This window comes from Heptranchias perlo, chromosome 30 (assembly GCF_035084215.1).
Source record: "Heptranchias perlo isolate sHepPer1 chromosome 30, sHepPer1.hap1, whole genome shotgun sequence".
NCBI classification, from domain to species: domain Eukaryota; kingdom Metazoa; phylum Chordata; class Chondrichthyes; order Hexanchiformes; family Hexanchidae; genus Heptranchias; species Heptranchias perlo.
Window position 1 is genome coordinate 16,619,454 of NC_090354.1, and position 19,811 is coordinate 16,639,264.

Consider the following 19,811-nt stretch of genomic DNA (forward strand, 5'->3'; position numbering starts at 1 on the left):
TCGCTGTGGCAGAGGAGGTCACCAGCACTACCAACATATCGCCCAACTGCAAACAGTGCAGGAGGCGCTCCAATGACCTTAGTAGGTCAGCCAAAGTGAGTACACGTAGTCTTTCCCCTACACTCCGTCTGCCACAGCACTGCCCCCACCCCACATCTCCTTCGGCACTGCCAACGCTACCCTGTCACATCACCCCTCATACCCACACAAACCGCATCCTCATCTTACCTGCACCTACTCACCTCGCCAGTACTCACCCCGCCACTACCACGCAACCCAATCCTCATACAATCTCATGGCTCTATCTCATACTCACCCTCTCGTGCATCTCTTTCACGGCCAGCCTCACTCAACCTGCCACTACCTGTGCTACAGCCACAGGGCTTGCATCACATGTGTGCAGTAGGTAGCGTAAGGCAAACGTGTCGTGAGCATGAAGGGGATGCACAAGGGTGTTTGAGGGTTCGTCATGGATGTTACTTATATTGAATTTCAGAACAACTCACATTACACATTATATTGGCACCAGTACTGCCATGTCTTTGCGAATCTTGTCTGGTTTGTGCAATAATGCCCACTCCTGCGGATCACTATGAGGACCCACCACTGATGCCACCCATTGTGTCACTGCAGAGTGGGTGTAGGTGTATTTGCAGGGCTCTTCTGCGCAGACGACTGAGGGACATCGGCGATGTCCCCAGTTGCACCCTGGAAGGATGCGGAGGAGAAGTTGTGGAGGGCAGTGGTGACTGTGATAACGACAGGTAAGAAAATGGTGCTCGGGCCAGCCAGGAGCAGCTCGGCATGAAAGAGGCTGCAGATGTCCACGGCTACATGCCGAGTGACTCTGCGCCTCCGTGTGCACTGCTGCTCAGAGAGGTCCAGGAGGCTGAGCCTCGGTCTGTGGACCCTGTGGCGAGGGTAGTGCCCTCTGCGACGCATCGCTCTCTGCGGTAGCCCTCCCTCCTGCTGTACAGGTGGATGTGTCACAGCACTCTGTTGTGGAGCTCCACGTGTCAGAGGTGGACGGCGTGGATGGCGAGGCTGGTGAGGCTGGTAATGCTGTTCACCCTCCGAGGGGGTCATGACTGCAGCTACGGCGGCCCCCATCCGCAAGATGTACATCTGAGGGGGTCCGCAAGGTAGGTACATGTCTCCGGACCCCGGGGTAAGCATGCAGGTTGGTGACTTTGACTGTCAGGAGGAGGGCGGTGGAGGCCAAACTTTGTCCCAAGTGACGGAGTGGCCTCCTGCAATGGGTGAGGGTCTCCCCCACCCCGACCTGTCAAATGGACCTTTGCAGCTGCCACAGGCTGACAGCTGCAACACGTCCATTCGACCTGGGAGTGTTTCCCCCAGTGTGGGAAACAGTCCCATTTTGTTCTAAAATCCCACATAGTCCCTTAATCAGGTCAGTTAATGACCTGAAATACCTAACTAAATACTGTCAAGTGGCATCCCGCTGGCTTTAATTGCCTGCGGGATTCCCACCAGCGGGGGCTGCGCGTGCACGCCGGCGCGTCAGCGGGGAACCCGGAAGTGCGCGGGTTCGGGGCGGGCTCCAGTACCGCGCCGGGATTCTCCGATTTTCGGAGCCCCCCGCGGGAAACGCACCCGATAGCGGGTGCCAAAATTGAGCCCATGGAATAGACTACCAGCGAGAGTAGTGGAGGTGAAAACCCTGGAATCATTTAAGAAACATTTGGATGCTGAAATGGGAACACTGCAGGGCTTTTCTGTTTGGATGAATTAAGGTGGGCTGAATGACCTTCCTCATGTGTAATTATCTTGTGATCTTATGATATCAAAAAAATGGTAATCAAGTCTAAATTTTCCAATTGGTATTAATCCATTTATTTTAATTGAGCTAATACCAGCATTAAAATAATGCTAATTGAAAAACTGTCAACACTGACACACTAGTATGCGCAAGTCTGAGGGATACAAACATAAGCATACCTGGCTTAGCTATTTATTGCCAGATCTGGTTTGATCACATGAAATTCTAAGGGTGTTTCTCTCCTTTGCTAAAACTGCCCACTACTCTAGAATTATCTTAGACGGCAACAATAGCCCAAGGCTCTTTGTGCCCACTTTGACTGTCTCCTTAAACCCTTTCCCACACCTCCATGTGAAGAGCTTATGGATTTCTTAGTCACTAAGAAAGAGACCATCCATTTAGCTGCCTCCACTGCCTTCCACCTTCCCCTTGCCCCTTAAGCCAAATATCTTCCACTCCTCCCCCACTCTTATTCTGAACCACCATTTCCTGCTAATTTCTCCCCTGCCTTCTCCAAGCTAGTCCATGAGACCTACCTTCTACTGACTAGGAGGTCCGCTTTAAACCAGCCAGGCTGAGAAATACTTTCCAGAAAATATATTTAAATAACTGATAAACTAAAATGACTGCCAATGAAACACACATTTGAACAAATCCCACAAGATGTCTATATTTGGATTGGATGGCTTGATCTCTCCCTCAGACACCTAGCTGAGGCAAAGTGAAGAAAATCTTAAATATTTGCATCTATCTTAAACTGAGACATAGGGCATGAAAATTCCCTATCCTGTTCTGCCAGCACGAATACAGCAGAGCAGGTGCCACTGACTTCGGTCCAGCAACGCCTCAAATTTAAAATTCTCATCCTTGTGTTCAAATCCCTCCATGGCTTCCCTATCTCTGTAACCTCCTCCAGCCCTACAGCCCTGAGAACTCTGCGTTTCTTCAATTCTGGCCTCTTGTGCATCCCCCCTTTCCTTTGCCCCTCCATTGGTGGCCGTGCTTCAGCTGTCTAAGCTCTGGAATTCCCTCCCTAAACCTCTTTGCCTCGCTACCTCTCTGTCCTTCTTTAAAACGCTCCATAAAACCTATCTCTTTGACCAAGATTTTGGTTGCCTGTCCTAATATCGATGTCAAATTTTGTATGATAACACACCTGTGAAGCACCTTGGGACGTTTTACTATGTTAAAGGCGTTATATAAATGAAAGATGTTGTTAATGTTGTTGTTCTGCTCCTAACCAACACCGGAGTATCAGCAGACAGGGCAGGGCATACTATTTTACATATGTTGAGTGGGTGTCTGCACCAGTACATGCACACTTTGGGTGCCCATTACAGGAGGGTGGCTAGAAAAGTACTCCTGGAAAGCTATTTGTTGGTCATTTGACGCCACTGATGCAGAAAATTTCTGTCAAAAAGGGAGCCTATATGGCTCACGATGTCGATGTTTTCTGGGCTATCCAAGCCAGGATCCAGGCCTCGAACACCAGGTCGGCCCCACATCAACCGGTTCAGTGACTTATTTACCAGGTTCATCTCAGCTTCCAGGTCCAGGGCGGCTGGGGCCGAGGAAATTCCTGGCTTGAGAAATCTCTCCCCCAGCCCACCCCTCCGATGTCCAGGGCCATATATGAGCCAGTCCAAAGTCCTAGCTACCCAAAGCCCTGGTAGAAATTGGCTGCCAACTGGATAATGAGCAGAGTCCTCGTATTTCTGGGCCCCACCAGATTTCCATCTCTGACTGACCTCCTGCTCCCGACCTCCACTGGAGATCTGTCATTGGGCCCAGAGATTTTCAGGCTCATGGTTTTCTGCAAGTGAAGCTGGTTTTTAACTCCTTATTCACTGTGACAGAATTTTTAAAAGCCAACACCATGCTAAGCCTTAGACAAACATGTCTCATTTTTCTCATTTTCCTCCAGCTATTTTATGTAACATTATTGTCTAATCTAGCAGAAAGAAGGAGGTGAAAGGGTGAACCACTTTTTAATATCTCTGGTGTTTTGAAGAAGATGGAATTCAAAATAGCCTAATATTCCGGATTCTGAGAGTAACCATATCCATTTAGTTTGTAGTGCAGGAAATTCCCTGGCTGCTGTGGGGATAAATCGGCATTCCCCAGGTGCAAGGAACAGGAAAATGGGACGGAGCTCTGTCACCTTAGAACTACCCCTTCATGTGTTGCCTTCAGGTTTCCTGGGACTTCCCCAGTGAAGACAACTGAACCTACGTTCGCATTTAAATGAGGCAGAATGGGTAATTTCCGATCTCTCGTCTAAGCTTCCTTGGAGAATTAGTGATGCGGAAACTCCAATTCTCAAGGAAGTCCGTGACAGTAGACCAGATGGCATGAATGTAATATATGAAGACCTGACTAAATTTAATGCTGGATAACTCTTTTGAAGCACCTCAAGCACAGGATCTCAGCCTTTACGTGGTACTGGATAAAAGAAAACATGCCAGGCAAGTTACTAGGTTGATGGATTTTGGTAGTCCGGTCAACATTGTATATCTCGATTTTCAAAAAACTTTTGACAAGGTACCACATAAAAGGCTACTAAGTACGGTTGAGTTTTTATGAACAGATTTTGGGTTGGATATGGGACTGATTGCATTCTCGTAGACAGATGGTAATTATTAATGGTAGTGGTTCTGTATAGGGACTGGTTAGTAGTGGAATCCTGCAGGGACCAGTGTTAGGACCAATGCTCTTCACTGTCTTTATCAGTAATTTGGCTGAAGCCGTCGAGGAAACTATCCACAAGTTTGTAAGTAATACAAATGTATGTGCAGGTGCAAGGACCTTAGATGAGAAAAGTAGATTGCAAGCAGATCTGGACGTGATGGGGTAATGGGCATATATCCAATAGACATCCTTTAATATAGATAAGTATAGTGTTATGCACTTGGGTAGGGGGCAACACCAAGCATGTATATACCCTATAGGATTGCGTATTAAAGCCTGCTGAGCAGGAGAAGGACTGGATGTTATAGTACATGAATCATTGAAGGTCCATGAACACTGCCACAAGTCTATTACAAAAGTGAATTGGGTGTTAGGATGTATTGTTAGGACGATGGGTTATGGGACGTAGCAGTCAGTAGAGGAGAGGCTTGATGGACCAGCTGGTCCTTTCCTGTCCTTCATTTTTGTATGTTCATATAGGTACACATATGAAAATAGAGTTAATTATGATTTTCAATATTTTTTATATATTCTGCCCGGTAAATGATAAAAATAAGCAGACAAATTAGATCGGGCTGGAAATTGCTCACGTCGGCATGGCAACATCCGCAGCAGCTCCTATGAATAAAAGGTACAAATTTACTTACCGCGGATCCGAGGCGTACAAATCGCGACATCAGCCCAGCCTCTGAACAGCGTGGGTTGATGCGCATGGGAAATATCTGTGAGAATGGAAGCCCCACCCACAAGCAGGCAAGTAGAAATCATTCATTTAAAGTGAACTTCTCTATGTTAGTGTCAATAAAACTTTAACATATCTTGTAAAAAGCCAAGCAAATGATTTAATTTAATGAAACTTACAGAAGTTAAAAGTAAAAAAAAGTTTTTAATTTTTAATTTTTAAACTTTTTTTAATGATCAAAAAATATTAAAATAAGAGTAATTTGACATTCCACATTTTTTAAATTTAATTTTTTGGTGTTTCGCAGTCGGTAACAGTCACCACAATTTTAAAAAGTAGTGTAGGGCTGGTATTTTCCAGCGCACCTTTTGGTGGCGTAAGTATCTTCATTCCAGCTGGGCAGATGGGTAAGTTTACGAACGTTTAATGCTTTCTATAATTTTAGCGTACTATGTCCCTTTAATTCGGAACTGTCACACCACCGGCGAACCAACGGGAGCAAGTTCGCAATTTCCGGGTTTTCATGCGCACGTGCACATTTGCGTTCTTGCACAATTGGCGGAGAGACAGGATGCCATTCAGGGACGGCATCTGTGGGTGAGCAATTTCTGGGCCAAATTCTTAATTTACTTCAGAGCCTTCAAACTCAATGCTGAGCAGTGCTTCAGAAAACCCTTGCAAAATGTGACATTTTTTTTAGATACCTGGAGAATTTCCTCAGGGGGTCTCCCGCTCTGCCACTGGAACTTCAGCGGAACTGCCATGGAAATCCATTTGCCTTGTTTTTCCGGGGTTTCTGCGGCACTTCCGCTGAAGTTAGGATGAGCAGGACAACCCTCGGGAATTTGAACCCTAAAAGATGTCGTCAAGTCGCATGAACTAAAATAATCTGGAGTCAATACACTAAGCTAATTAAACATTTTTTTTTGTGTCCAGAAAGTCTATATAATACCAGATGATAATGTATTGAGCCAAATTATATAACAGCAAGTACATAACTATACTCTGAGATGGATCAGCATCATTCTGCAGAGATCAATCTTTTACAGGGACACAATAGGTTATTTTAACTGAGCATTCCAGCAACACAGATAAACAGCAACACATGACAATATCAGAAACCCAGTTGCAGAATGGTAATTTTGAATTAATCTATGTTATATTTGAAGAACCAGACCTAATACATGTAGCAGGAGGTTAATTCACTGCAGTAACTGGGTTCTTCACACAGGCCATGGTTGCCATGGTAAATTTTGTTCTCTGACAGATTTCATTCTCTGTACTCGAAAGTGTCTCACGACTGCAACAAATTAAAAATAGTCTCTATGCACTACAAAGGTACTCAGAGCTACTACCGATAAAGGAAAGTAATGCAATATACCTTCCATTCATTTGTTTCTTGTATTGCTATCTGTTTTAAATAGAAGAACACTTTAATTACTAGTTTTGTTTAATGTAATTTTTCATTTCATGATGGAATTAGTCTCTATGTGGAAATAAAGATTCCATATTTTTTGAGGGTTGGAAAGAGGATCCCTACGTTAAACTGTTTAACGTAAAACTTAAGTTTGAATACACAGTCGTCCTTCAATATAACATTCTCCATTATGCCACAAACTCTGAGATAACATACACTGTTGCTAGCTATGCACAAGATCCTGCAGATAATACCATTTCTTACGACTTATGGCTTTTTATGGCAGCATAATGGAAATGAGGCCCGGGCCTCTAAATGGCTCAGGCCTCTCGCCAGCAAGTACAAACGAGCAGCAGTCGCACTCAGCCCACTGCCCACTCATTCTCCACCGGTAGTTAGAATCATCTTTTGTGTTTTTTAATCTGGTAGCTGCTGCCAAAACTGAAAAATTTTGGCAACAGTACCTAGATGGATGGCAGTTACCTGTTGCCTTGCCATCCAAAAGAAAATGCATACATATAAGCACTTAATTGACTTCATCTACAATGTTTTTGAAATGAACATAATTTGTCTCACCCCTCTTTCCTTCCTTGAATAGGCAGTGGAACTCGGCCTCCTCTGTCTAACGCAGAAGTGATGTTGATTATGTTCAAATGATTAGATCTCCAAATGCTCTCCACTCTGTCCATGAAGTGTTTTTGCACCTCTGTGGGCAATACCTCCTCCACATCTCTGTTTTTCACAAAGAATTCAACCTGGTATGGCAATTTCAACGCTGTAGCAAGAAAGAAATTTAATTTAGCTTGACTAATGAATGTGAGCAAAGTTCCCCTTTACGCTTTACAAAACAACAACAGATTTTGCATATTGCTATGTGTTTGCATTATGTCCTATAGAAAAAAATACCATACCCTTGTGCAGAGGATAAGCTATACAGTAGCCCTTTTGCAGAAAACTTTTGCTCAATATTTGCCAACGTTACAACATTTACCAGTTGAAAATGTTGATGTATGCTCACTTAGATTATGTAAGAGGACGAAGTGTAAGAGTGAGAAAGAAGTGATTAGTTGTAAGCATAAACTTTTTTTTAGATTTTCAGTTGTAACTCAAAAATTATACAGCCTAGAAATTGATTTGCGCAGGAACAGATAGGCCCAAGACCCACCCGATATTGCGTCTTGGACCTCATTTACATTCAGACCAGGGAGCCAGGCAGCTCGCCAGCAAAAACCATTTGAATTTCAGGTCGCTTCTGGTGACACATGTGGGGTCTTGCACGAAGGGGGAGGGGGGTGATCAGGACAGGGAGGGAGTGGTACAATTGGGAGATGGAGGGAGGGGTAGCCTTTGGGAAGTGGGGGACAAGGTAGCAATCAGGAATGGGATCAGCAGTGGCCAGCAGCAACAGCCTATGGTTTTAAAGTGAATTTGGGAGGTGCACTCCAGCACCTCCCAGCTCCAAGTTCAAGTAAGTATTTTTTAAAAACTTACCTTTTTGGCAGCAGCCTGCAGTGGGTTTGCATATGCAAATAGCCTAACACCTGTTTCAGGCATGGGCCCTGGACACCTCTTTGATACCTACACCAATATGGCGGGCAGCCCACTTCCTGCTCAGAAAGTCTGTGTGCATACCGCACACCATATGGGATACTTCAGCGCCCATTTTATGCCTGTAAAACAGGCAGCATCATTGAATTTCAAGGCCAATGTCTGCAAATGGGAGTCATGATGTGGAGATGCCGGTGATGGACTGGGGTTGACAATTGTAAACAATTTTACAACACCAAGTTATAGTCCAGCAATTTTATTTTAAATTCACAAGCTTTCGGAGGCTACCTCCTTCCTCAGGTGAACGATGTGGAAATGAAGTCCTCGAAATGAAGTCGCATTTATAATTCACAGAACAATGCTGGTGATAACAGACAGTTTTTTCAACTGCCCGTTGCCAAGGCAATCAGTGTGCAGACAGACAGGTGTTACCTGCCAGGTCTCAGAATATACAAATCACCAAAAAAAACAACAAACAAAAAAAAACAGAGATAGAGAGGTAGAAACATAGAAAAGACAGCAACTGACCCGTTATATTAAAAACAGATAACATTTGTTCGCTGGTGGGGTAACGTGTAGCGTGACATGAACCCAAGATCCCGGTTGAGGCCGTCCTCATGGGTGCGGAACTTGGCTATCAATTTCTGCTCTACGATTTTGCGTTGTCGTGTGTCTCGAAGGCCGCCTTGGAGTACGCTTACCCGAAGGTCGGTGGCTGAATGTCCTTGACTGCTGAAGTGTTCCCCGACTGGGAGGGAACCCTCCTGTTTGGCGATTGTTGCGCGGTGTCCGTTCATCCGTTGTCGCAGTGTCTGCATGGTCTCGCCAATGTACCATGCTCCGGGGCATCCTTTCCTGCAACGTATGAGGTAGACAACGTTGGCCGAGTCACAGGAGTATGAACCATGCACCTGGTGGGTGGTGTCCTCTCGTGTGATGGTGGTATCTGTGTCGATGATCTGGCATGTCTTGCAGAGGTTACCGACAACGCACGGACAACCTCACGATGCTCCACTTTTCCAGCTTCCACCCTAACCACGTCAAAGAGGCCATCCCCTATGGACAGGCCCTGCGAATACACAGGGTCTGCTCAGACGAGGAGGAACGCGATGGACACCTACAGACGCTGAAAGACGCCCTAGTAAGAACGGGATATGACGCTCGACTCATCGATCGACAGTTCCGACGGGCCACAGCAAAAAATCGCATAGACCTCCTCAGGAGACTAACACGGGACGCAACCAACAGAGTACCCTTTGTCGTCCAGTACTTCCCCGGAGCGGAGAAACTACGCCATGTTCTCCGCAGCCTTCAACATGTCATCAATGACGACGAACACCTCGCTATGGCCATCCCCACACCTCCACTACTCGCCTTTAAACAGCCACCCAACCTCAAACAGACCATCGTTCGCAGCAAATTACCCAGCTTTCAAGAGAACAGCGTCCACGACACCACACAACCCTGCCGCGGTAACCTCTGCAAGACATGCCAGATCATCGACACAGATACCACCATCACACGAGAGGACACCACCCACCAGGTGCATGGTTCATACTCCTGTGACTCGGCCAACGTTGTCTACCTCATACGTTGCAGGAAAGGATGCCCCGGAGCATGGTACATTGGCGAGACCATGCAGACACTGCGACAACGGATGAACGGACACCGCGCAACAATCGCCAAACAGGAGGGTTCCCTCCCAGTCGGGGAACACTTCAGCAGTCAAGGACATTCAGCCACCGACCTTCGGGTAAGCGTACTCCAAGGCGGCCTTCGAGACACACGACAACGCAAAATCGTAGAGCAGAAATTGATAGCCAAGTTCCGCACCCATGAGGACGGCCTCAACCGGGATCTTGGGTTCATGTCACGCTACACGTTACCCCACCAGCGAACAAATGTTATCTGTTTTTAATATAACGGGTCAGTTGCTGTCTTTTCTATGTTTCTACCTCTCTATCTCTGTTTTTTTTTGTTTGTTGTTTTTTTTGGTGATTTGTATATTCTGAGACCTGGCAGGTAACACCTGTCTGTCTGCACACTGATTGCCTTGGCAACGGGCAGTTGAAAAAACTGTCTGTTATCACCAGCATTGTTCTGTGAATTATAAATGCGACTTCATTTCGAGGACTTCATTTCCACATCGTTCACCTGAGGAAGGAGGTAGCCTCCGAAAGCTTGTGAATTTAAAATAAAATTGCTGGACTATAACTTGGTGTTGTAAAATTGTTTACAATTGCAAATGGGAGAAAGAAGACCAATAGTCTGTATTTTAGAGTGCGTTACATGTAGCACATTATTTATGGGCTAACAAATTCTAAATATAAACCAAAGTTATCCTTTGTATTGTTCGCTAGGCGATCAGACTACCACATAAATTAAGGAGGGAACAAATATTTAAGCATTCAAATGCACTTGAGGAATTCTCCCCCATGATTCCACCTGTAATTGCTGCCGAAATGGTGACTGTTAGAAAATTTGGACAGTGAGGCCTACTGCCGCACACCACCCTGACTGAGATTCCCCTTTCCTTCCCCTTTTGGGACTGCTGCTGGATGCTCTTTTCAGCCCACCACCATGCGACATTGTATTGAGTTAGACTTGGGACATGATTCTGAATACAGCTGGTTTTTAACTCCTTTGCATACTGTGATTCAATTAAAGGAACTATTACAAAGCTAACAGTAGACAATGTCACAATAATAAATACCTAAAAAGCTTAACATCTCCCAACAGCTAAAAGAACTTCTGACCTTGCAGACCAGCCCTCTTTCAGAGGGTTTGGCTTTACCTTCTTCTTCCTAGTCACAGATCACATTATTTAACTGAACCGTTGGTGCCAATATTTTTGGGCTTCTATTTTTGGACCTAAATGGCCCACAGTGACCTCTGTCTTTTGCTGTGCCCCTCACATGCATGGCCTTTACACACTTTGAGCACACTTGCTAATTCTGGTTATTTCCAGAGAGTGCTTCCATTTCCTATTTTCACTGCTGGTGCTAATTAAGTTCTCAATATCTGCTTTGGAGCAATGGGTAGGTAGCTGTCATTACGCATCAAAAAAATGACACCAGAGTTTCCTCAAAAGTAATCTTCTGTTCCACTTTCAGAAATTTATATGATTGGGCTGCCTGAATGGAAAAAAATAAAATCAAATTTACTGATACCCAAGCAAAGTGATGTGGTTTACTTAATGGTTGTGGTTTGTTCAGGGAATAACAGGAAAACCTATGCTATGTTGTTTTTTTCCAGAGGGCGATTTTCTGTGAGCTCATTAAAATTATATGGTGCCTAAAAGTCAAAAGAAAATGGATCCCTAAATAAATTAACTCACTGTGAATAAAACATGTTCATTCATTTGGGGTTATTTTATGACCATGCAACAGTGGTGGGGAATCTCATCAATAGACGGAAAATCAGGAGTGGTGCACCAACGATTATTTGATGTGCAATGGCCCCCACTGCCATGTACTCAAAAAATTACCTCCAATGTCCAAATAAAAGCTTGCGAGACAACTGCAAGACTTTGATGAGAAACTTAAGTGGCAATGTGAACTCATTATGCATATCATTTGGAACAGCATGCTCCATTACCTAAAAGACCCATGAGCAATATCACAAAAGAACTATGGGTGCTAAATTGGGCTGTGTAGCGCCCGTTGTTTCAGCACTACACAGCCTCTCCGACATCCAAGATGGTGTCTTGGATGCGCACGCACGTTTCCTGCGTGATGTGCACCAGACGCCATCTTGGTATAGGAGTTAGCACAGACGCAGATAACGAACGTTGGAATCATGTAAAGTAGGGAGAAAATGGTTTCAATGTGCAACGCTGATTTAAAATGATAGACACCATTTTGGGACTTAACGCTCAACTCAACGCACAGTCTTAACCCCGGCCATCTGAATGTGTCTTAGAGCGCCTGGAGGACCCCCCCCCCCCTCCACCAGCGCTATTTAAAAGGACCATGCAGGATTTACAGGTTAGTGGCTGGATTATTGCTTCTGGCTGCCAAGATATTTGTACCTGTTTTTGGAGGTCTCCTAGACTTCAGTACTAGGATGTGGGGACATAGCCTAACATTTAGAGCCAGGACGTGCAGGAGTGAAGTTAGGAAATGCTTCTACACGCAAAGGGTGGGAGACATTTGGAAAGCTCTTCTGCAATGGCAGCTGATGCTAGCTCACTTGTGAATGTTAAATCTGAGATTGATAGATTTCTGTGAACCAAGGGTATTAAGGGATATGGGGCTAAGACGGATATATGGAGTTAGGTCACAGGTCCACCATGATCTCATTGAATGGTGGAACTGGCTCGATGGGCTAAATGCCACTGCCACTTGCTGCCTCTTGATATGTGCCACCTTCTGCTGCAAGAAAGCGGGACGTCTGTCTGGGTGATGTGCCTGTCATGTTTGAATAGCTGCCAGTGTGCGTGGCCTATGAGTTGTGGGTGGGCGGCTTGAAACAGTGGTGATGCGTAAGGGTGAGAGGAAGCATCTGATTGGAACAGTTCAGTACTAATGGAAAAAGCTTATTGCGGATGGGGGTGTAGTGCGTGGTGCAGCTGGTATGAGACACCACTTGACAGTTCACCTCGCTCACCTTGCCCACTCATGTCAAAGCATTGAACTTCTTCCTGCACTGCATCCATGTTCATGATGCTGTGCGCCTGGCATTGACTTCATCCCCCCCAGCCTCCCACTGCCTTTTGAGTATATGTCTGGAGGGCCTCTTGCGGATATAGGATGTCCCTCCTTCTGTCCACCTCTTGCACCAAGGTCTCTAGTGCATCAGCAGAGAACTTTGGTGCTTGCACTCTCGCAGGCCTGGTACCAACTCAGATCGGTAGATTGGTGAGGTCTGTCGTGCAGATTGGAGGATGTGGGTTTTAGTAGTGTGCAACCTTTATTCAATGTTTTAACATAACTCATCAGTGTGTAAACATAGGGACGGGACCTGCATCTGTGTTTTACGTGTGCCATGTCTAATCTCTGTTCAAATAACAACTACCAGCTACTTTTAAGAGATTTCTAAGAATCATCCTCCCTTTAAGAGATTGTGCTCCCTCTGGTGGTGGAAAGTGCAAATTGCATTGATTCCACATGCAAGGCCTGGAATGGAACGCTGATTGCAGGTAAGTGCTCTGGTGGGTCCAAACTTGCGTTCTGCCTGCGCAGGGGCCATTGGGCGCAGGGTAATAGCACATTACGCTACCCACGTCCAAAAACGGCCCCTATCGAATTTTTCCCCCTATGTGTGTATAATAGAAAATATTCATTTCTCTAAACCAATCAAACCCCTCATTCCTCAAGCAAATAATTAATGTATAGGATCTCACCTCTTGGTTGTTTGACAGTAAAGATGATGTTTTGCATCATTGTCTCATACGTGTTCCTATTATAAGCAGTTATCTAACCAAAAGAAAACAAAAATTAACTTCAGAATTTATGTATGTTGTGCAATTATTTTTAGTGCCCAGTAAAAAAGTGATATATTTTAAACTATAATTACATATTAACATTTTTTCATGTCATTAAAGATTAAACATTACATTACATGTAATTTGTTGAAAGCAGTATATCAATCTGAATGAATCTTCCTGTTGCATTAAGTATAATGTACTAAACTACACGCATCACGTTAAAAAAAGGAATTTAGATCAAGAATACTTAACTTTGTTTATTTTACTGCAATATTATATTGCATACTTTCTATGGAGTACGACGGCAGTGAGCTAGAATTATAAATAGGTGGTTGATTATAAGTACAGCATACTTGGAGTGTGAAAATTTTTCTGATGGGGTTGTACACACATTATCAAAATATTACGGTACTATCTGGTGCATGTACATAAAATGTAAGTACTTCAATTATTCTCTCTCCAACGTCACTCAAAGTTGGCGTGCCATAAAGCAGTCCATCATGGTATGCTGTCCGCTGAATAAAGCGAAGCCAGCGTGGCCGATCAGGGTGGTCATGTAGGCTGGCGCTGAATGTGATAGGAGTACTGGTATATACACCTAGAATAGAGAGTTGAGATTGAAATAAAAAGTAAATGCCAATTTTACATTGTGAAAGGTAGGATTTAGGCAGTAATGAACAAGAAGCTTCTTCTGTGCCAAAATGATCATTGTAAAACATCTAATGCATATCTGCCTTTTTTATTATTGACATGACCATCCTATATTACATAGAATTACATAGAATGTACTGCACAGAAACAGGTCATTCGGCCCAACTGGTCTTTGTCGGTGTTTATGCTCCACACGAGCCTCCTCCCACCCGTCTTCATCTCTATCAGCATAACTTTCTATTCCTTTCTCCTTTATGTGTTTATCTAGCTTCCATTTAAATGCATCAATGCTAATTACCTCAACATCTCCTTGTGGTAGTGAGTTCCACATTCTAACCACTCTCTGGGTAAGGAAGTTTCTCCAGAATTCCCTATTGGATTTATTAGTGATCATCTTATATTTATGGCCCCTATCATATTTATGGTCCCTAATTTATATTTATGGCCCCTAAATCTTATTTACAGACCTGTAAGTAATCAAATAATATTTTAAAATATAAAAAAACAAGTGGTCTAAACCTTTAACTACAGAGTAAATATTTTTCAAATGGAGTTTAAACTTTAAAGTGACAGTTTGTGGAACTGGGTGGTGCAACTAATTTGACACTGGGCCCCGAATTCCTTCCATCGTTGCACCAGGAAACTGCAGTAATGTGGGCAGGTGAGGGGTGCAAAATGGGGCAGGATGGCATTGCCCTGTCTCTATGCCTCATTTTGCACTTGCGGGCACGTAATTATGATGTAACATGTTTCCCAGGGGCAGTGCAATTTCAGGGTGCTTATTTCTGGTGGTGCAGAATAAGATATCACCAAATCAAAGGATGTGCATCCATAGTGGTTGAGGTAGTGCAGAGCACGATGTTGGTGGAGGCATATTTGTCCACTGTGTACTGCACATGTACACACAACTGATAGTTAATGATTGGCTCTGGCAGCAGTTAGGTGCATGTGTCCTTCACTAAATCCTGCTGTACTGCTCTTGCATGCTGCAAAGGTGACTCTTCAGCAACATTTTCTGGGTCACTGTCAGCCTCCTTGTCTGGCCTGGCTTGTGGACAAGCCTCCTCCTCTACATTTTCCATGCTTAAGCCTCTTTGAAAGATAAAGTAGTGCAACATGCAACTGACAACAATGATCCCATCACAAAGAACAGAATTGCATTTAAATGGAATTACCATCAAATTGACCATTAAAATGATGTCTTGCACATTTAGCTGTGCAATTAAGCAGGAATCCAGTGAAATGGATCAACATTCAAATTAGTGGTCCATGTCGCCGTTCTGCATTGGTGCAAACATTTCTGTCCCTATGCTTATTCATCAGGGTAAGGGATAATAACATATTTCTTCATCCACCTTACAGCAAGGGTCCTTGGAAGAGCATACTTAAAGTTGAAGACATTTTAAATTGAAAAACAGATTAGAAAAATGGATCTTTTCCACATAAAGAGCCTCAGCCTCTTTTATTTTTATTTGTTTGTCACTGAAAACTTGATTGTGACCATCCAGAATCATTTACTTTAGGTTTCTTAACAGTCAGAGAAAACACATCTTCATCCTTTCTTTCTTGGCTTGATTTATTAGAATTGAGGTACCAAAGATGAATGAATATTGTTCTAATCTATATCATTCAAACCTCTAACAGCTTCAGTCTATTCGAAATATCTATCAGCAAAAGACTCGAGTCCATCACATGCCTACATGCAAAAATAGGCAGAAATCAGTTCTGTCTAATTTCAGCCCCACTTATCCTACCAGTTAGGCCTGGGGTGGGCGTCGGAAACTCCTGTCCAAGACTGGTGGGAGCTTCATTAGCTTATTCAAAAGGAAGTGAGAAAGCTTCCCCCGCCCAATTCTTTGGCCAGCAGATACTCTGGATGCCAAGTCTACTGTATAAGAAACCTGGTGGGAAGGATGATTCAGTGTCATTCAGTCCCATTTCTGGGTCCTTTTTGTTATTTTCTTTCCTGCTGTCACTTAAATTTTCATGACTTTTTGTGCTAGTTGCCCGTAATATTTTCTTTACCCTCAGCACCTTCACTGGCACCAGTGGCTTTTTTTAAAGAAAGGAAGAACTTGCGTTTATATAGCACCTTTCATGACCTCAGGAAGTCCCAAAGCACTTTTTAGCCAATGAGGTACTTTTGAAGTGTAGTTGTAATGTAGTTGCAATATAGGAATCGCAGCAGCCAATGTGCGCACAGCAAGGTCCCACAAACAGTAATGAGATAATGACCAGATCATCTGTTTTTTAGTGATGCTGGTTGAAGGATAAATATTGGCCAGGACACTGGGGAGAACTCCCCTTCTCTTCTAAATAGTGCTGTGGGATCTTTTATGCCCACCTGAGAGGGCAGATGGGGCCTCCAACACTACAGCACCCCCGCAGTACTGCAGTGGAGTGTCAGTCTTGATTTTATGCTCAAGTCTCTGGAGTGGGATTTGAACCCACGATTTCTGACTCAGAGGCAAGAATGCTACCACCGAGCCACAGCTTCTAAAGAAGTGGAGGGGCTGTGGAGGAATGTCAGAAAGGTCAAGCTATCTAAAAGGTGGTTCATGACTTCCTGCTAGCACCTGCATGTGCAGAGAGAGGTAAAATTATCTCATTTTGGCAGATGTAGTGCTTTTGGAGGCTTTGCTTTCGAAAGGAAGTTATGCTAACAGACCACCAATGGATCATTACAATGTGTGCATGCCTGACTAAGTGTGCTGATGAATGGCTCCTCAGAAGCACCCAAGTCACAGAATGTCATGCTTTTTTTTATTCGTTCATGGGATGTGGGCATCGCTGGTGAGGCCAGCATTAATTGCCCATCTCTAATTGCCCTTGAGAAGGTGGTGATGAGCCGCCTTCTTGAACCGCTGCAGTCCGTGTAGTGAAGGTTCTCCCACAGTGCTGCTAGAAAGGAAGTTCCAGGATTTTGATCCAGCGACGATGAAGGAACGGCGATATATTTCCAAGTCGGGATGGTGTGTGACTTGGAGGGGAACATGCAGGTGGTGTTGTTCCCATGTGCCTGCTGCTCTTGTCCTTCTAGGTGGTAGAGGTCGCGGGTTTGGGAGGTGCTGTCGAAGAAGCCTTGGCGAATTGCTGTAGTCCATCCTGTGGATGGTACACACTGCAGCCACAGTGCGCCGGTGGTGAAGGGAGTGAATGTTTAGGGTGGTGGATGGGGTGCCAATCAAGCGAGCTGCTTTGTCCTGGATGGTGTCAAGCTTCTTGAGTGTTGTTGGAGCTGCACTCATCCAGGCAAGTGGAGAGTATTCCATCACACTCCTGACTTGTGCCTTGTAGATGGTGGAAAGGCTTTGGGGAGTCAGCATGATCAAGAGCCACCATCGCTCGAATGGCTATCTTTTCAGGGTCTGCAAGGACACCTGCAGCTACCATCCAGTATGGGGCTGCCACGTGCAGGGATAGTGACAGTTAGCTATAGACTGAAACTTGTCTGAACCTTCATGGAGGCCCTGCTGCAATGCTGACCTAGGAGGATGGAACCGTGGAATGGCACAGAAAGCAACCCTCCTCACAAGGACCTCATGCAGCACCACCTCGACTTCATCAACCAGTGAATAGGGGTCAGATGCTGGGCTAATCGATCACATGTATGCAGACTCATGCTTGCATATAGGGTTCTCTTTCCCTTCATGTTGGCCTGCCATATCTCAATGGCCTGTCCCTTCAGTCTTGGCAGACACCCTTCGAGACTTTTCAAAGGCTTTCTGAATTTTTTGTCTGCCAATTGTGACACTTCCCTTTAATTGTCTCCATCCCTTTAAATTTGACCTTTATTTAAATTTCCTCTCCCATCTCTCGTGTCCTCCCTAGGCACGTCTGAGTCTCACTGAAGAACTGAATGTTATTTGCACTTGACCATTCCGGTATGATTTGCTCCAATTCTTAACCATATAGAACTGACTCAGAACTGAAAACAAAATCGGCCCCTGTACCTCAGAAAAGACACACTCAAGTCCCCTGAAAGTTTTTTTTTCAAAAAATTGAGCTTTGAAGCTTCGAAAATATTTTTGCAAACACACAAATACTACTAGAAACTGAATTACTGCTATACTACCATTGTTCATACCCTTTTTTTTCAAAAAATATACTTTATTCATAAAATTTGCAGCAGTACATACAATACAGTTGTCATATCACTTTCCAAACGTACACAATACAGATTATACAATTTGCAGGTTACGTCAAGTACAGTACAATGAACACATTGGACATAATTACAGTTCATGACACTCTAGGGTGTCTCATTGTATCATACTCAACACAGATTATTGCTTACAGATTCATTTCAGATTCATTACAGGTACATTTCAGCAATTTGAATTTTACATTCTGCCCGAGGGGGTTTTTCCCTGATTGCATCCCCTCGGTTTACAATGGCGGGAAGGCTCTAAACGGTTGCCTTTCCCCACAGGGCCTTTGCGGCGGCCGCCTTATTCAAAATACAGTTCTTTGTTTAGCTACATAACTCGGCTACCATACATAAGAGGATGCATTTACACTGCAGCTACCAATCTCAGACTGGTAGCTGCAGTTCAGGTTCCAGCCAGGCAGAACTTTGTTTACATTGCTTGGTTTCTGTCTGGCTGGAAATGTAACTCTCCTATTTTAGAGAGAGTTCTGTGCATACCTGTATAGCTGCAGCAGCAAAGCTGTATCCCCAAAGTTAGAAATGTAAATATTTGGGGAGCAGCAAGGGGAGAATCTCTGCTCTCTAAATGTTTAAATTAAGGTCGGGTCAGTTTACAAAGTGTCCAACAAAAGTCCTGAGCACTTTGCAAACCAAGTTTGACACCGCATTGGATTTATACTCCAATCTCACTCTACTTCTCTTGAGAGTCAGGTTTGGCCCTGTCTCTGGATTTACACTGCCTACTCAGCATCAGTGCAAAGTTGAAATTACTACACCGATGGTAAAGTTGGAGTTTAAATACAATGTAAGAAAACATTAAATAGGATTGCTTACCAGATGTTTCCTGAAAGGAACGAAATCCTTCTTGAAAATAGCCCCTCTCCAATACATGGACAAATAAGACCCCTGCCATGGGAGTCACATACTGATCAGCGAAAATGGAACATATTGTAATAAGGAACACTGCAAAACAAAACAAATCAATTAAACAAACACAATAAACACACTTCCTAAATTGTTTTGGAGTGATACACATTTTATTAGGAATGTATTATAAAGCCTTGGCACCCTATTTGACCCAGAGATGAGCTTGCAACCTCATATCCGCTCCATCACCAAGACCGCCTATTTCTGCCTCCGTAACATCACCCGTCTCCACCCTTGCCTCAGCTCATCTGCTGCTCAAACCCTCATCCATGTCTTTGTTACCTCTAGACTTGATTATTCCGATGCTCCCTTGGCTGGCCTCCCATCTTCCACCCTCCATAAACTTGAGCTCATCCAAAACTCTGCTGCTCATATCCTAACTTGCACCAAGTCCTGTTCACCCCTCACCCCCGTGCTCGTTGATCTACATCGGCTCCCGTTCTGGCAACGCCTTGATTTTAAAGTTCTCATCCTTGTTTTCAAATTCCTCCATGGCCTCGCCCCATCATATCTCTGTAACCTCCTCCTGCCCTACAACTC

General features: G+C 44.3%; 1 protein-coding gene across 2 annotated transcripts in view; it reads right to left on the reverse strand.

Moving 5' to 3' along the window:
* Positions 1–19,811, reverse strand: part of sgca (sarcoglycan, alpha) — a 58,857-nt gene that overhangs the window by 27,367 nt on the left and 11,679 nt on the right. Inside the window, exons 1-5 of one of the 2 annotated variants that reach the window (XM_067968982.1) lie at positions 19,554–19,637; positions 19,179–19,307; positions 13,987–14,141; positions 13,460–13,532; positions 7,144–7,342 (exon numbers count right to left, since the gene is read on the reverse strand). In XM_067968982.1, coding sequence (XP_067825083.1) covers positions 7,144–7,342; positions 13,460–13,532; positions 13,987–14,141; positions 19,179–19,307; positions 19,554–19,611 — 614 coding nt within the window. In that variant the 5' untranslated portion in view covers positions 19,612–19,637. Of the gene's footprint in view, positions 1–7,143; positions 7,343–13,459; positions 13,533–13,986; positions 14,142–19,178; positions 19,308–19,553; positions 19,638–19,811 lie in introns of those variants that run through there. The other variant, XM_067968983.1, reaches the window with a different exon arrangement.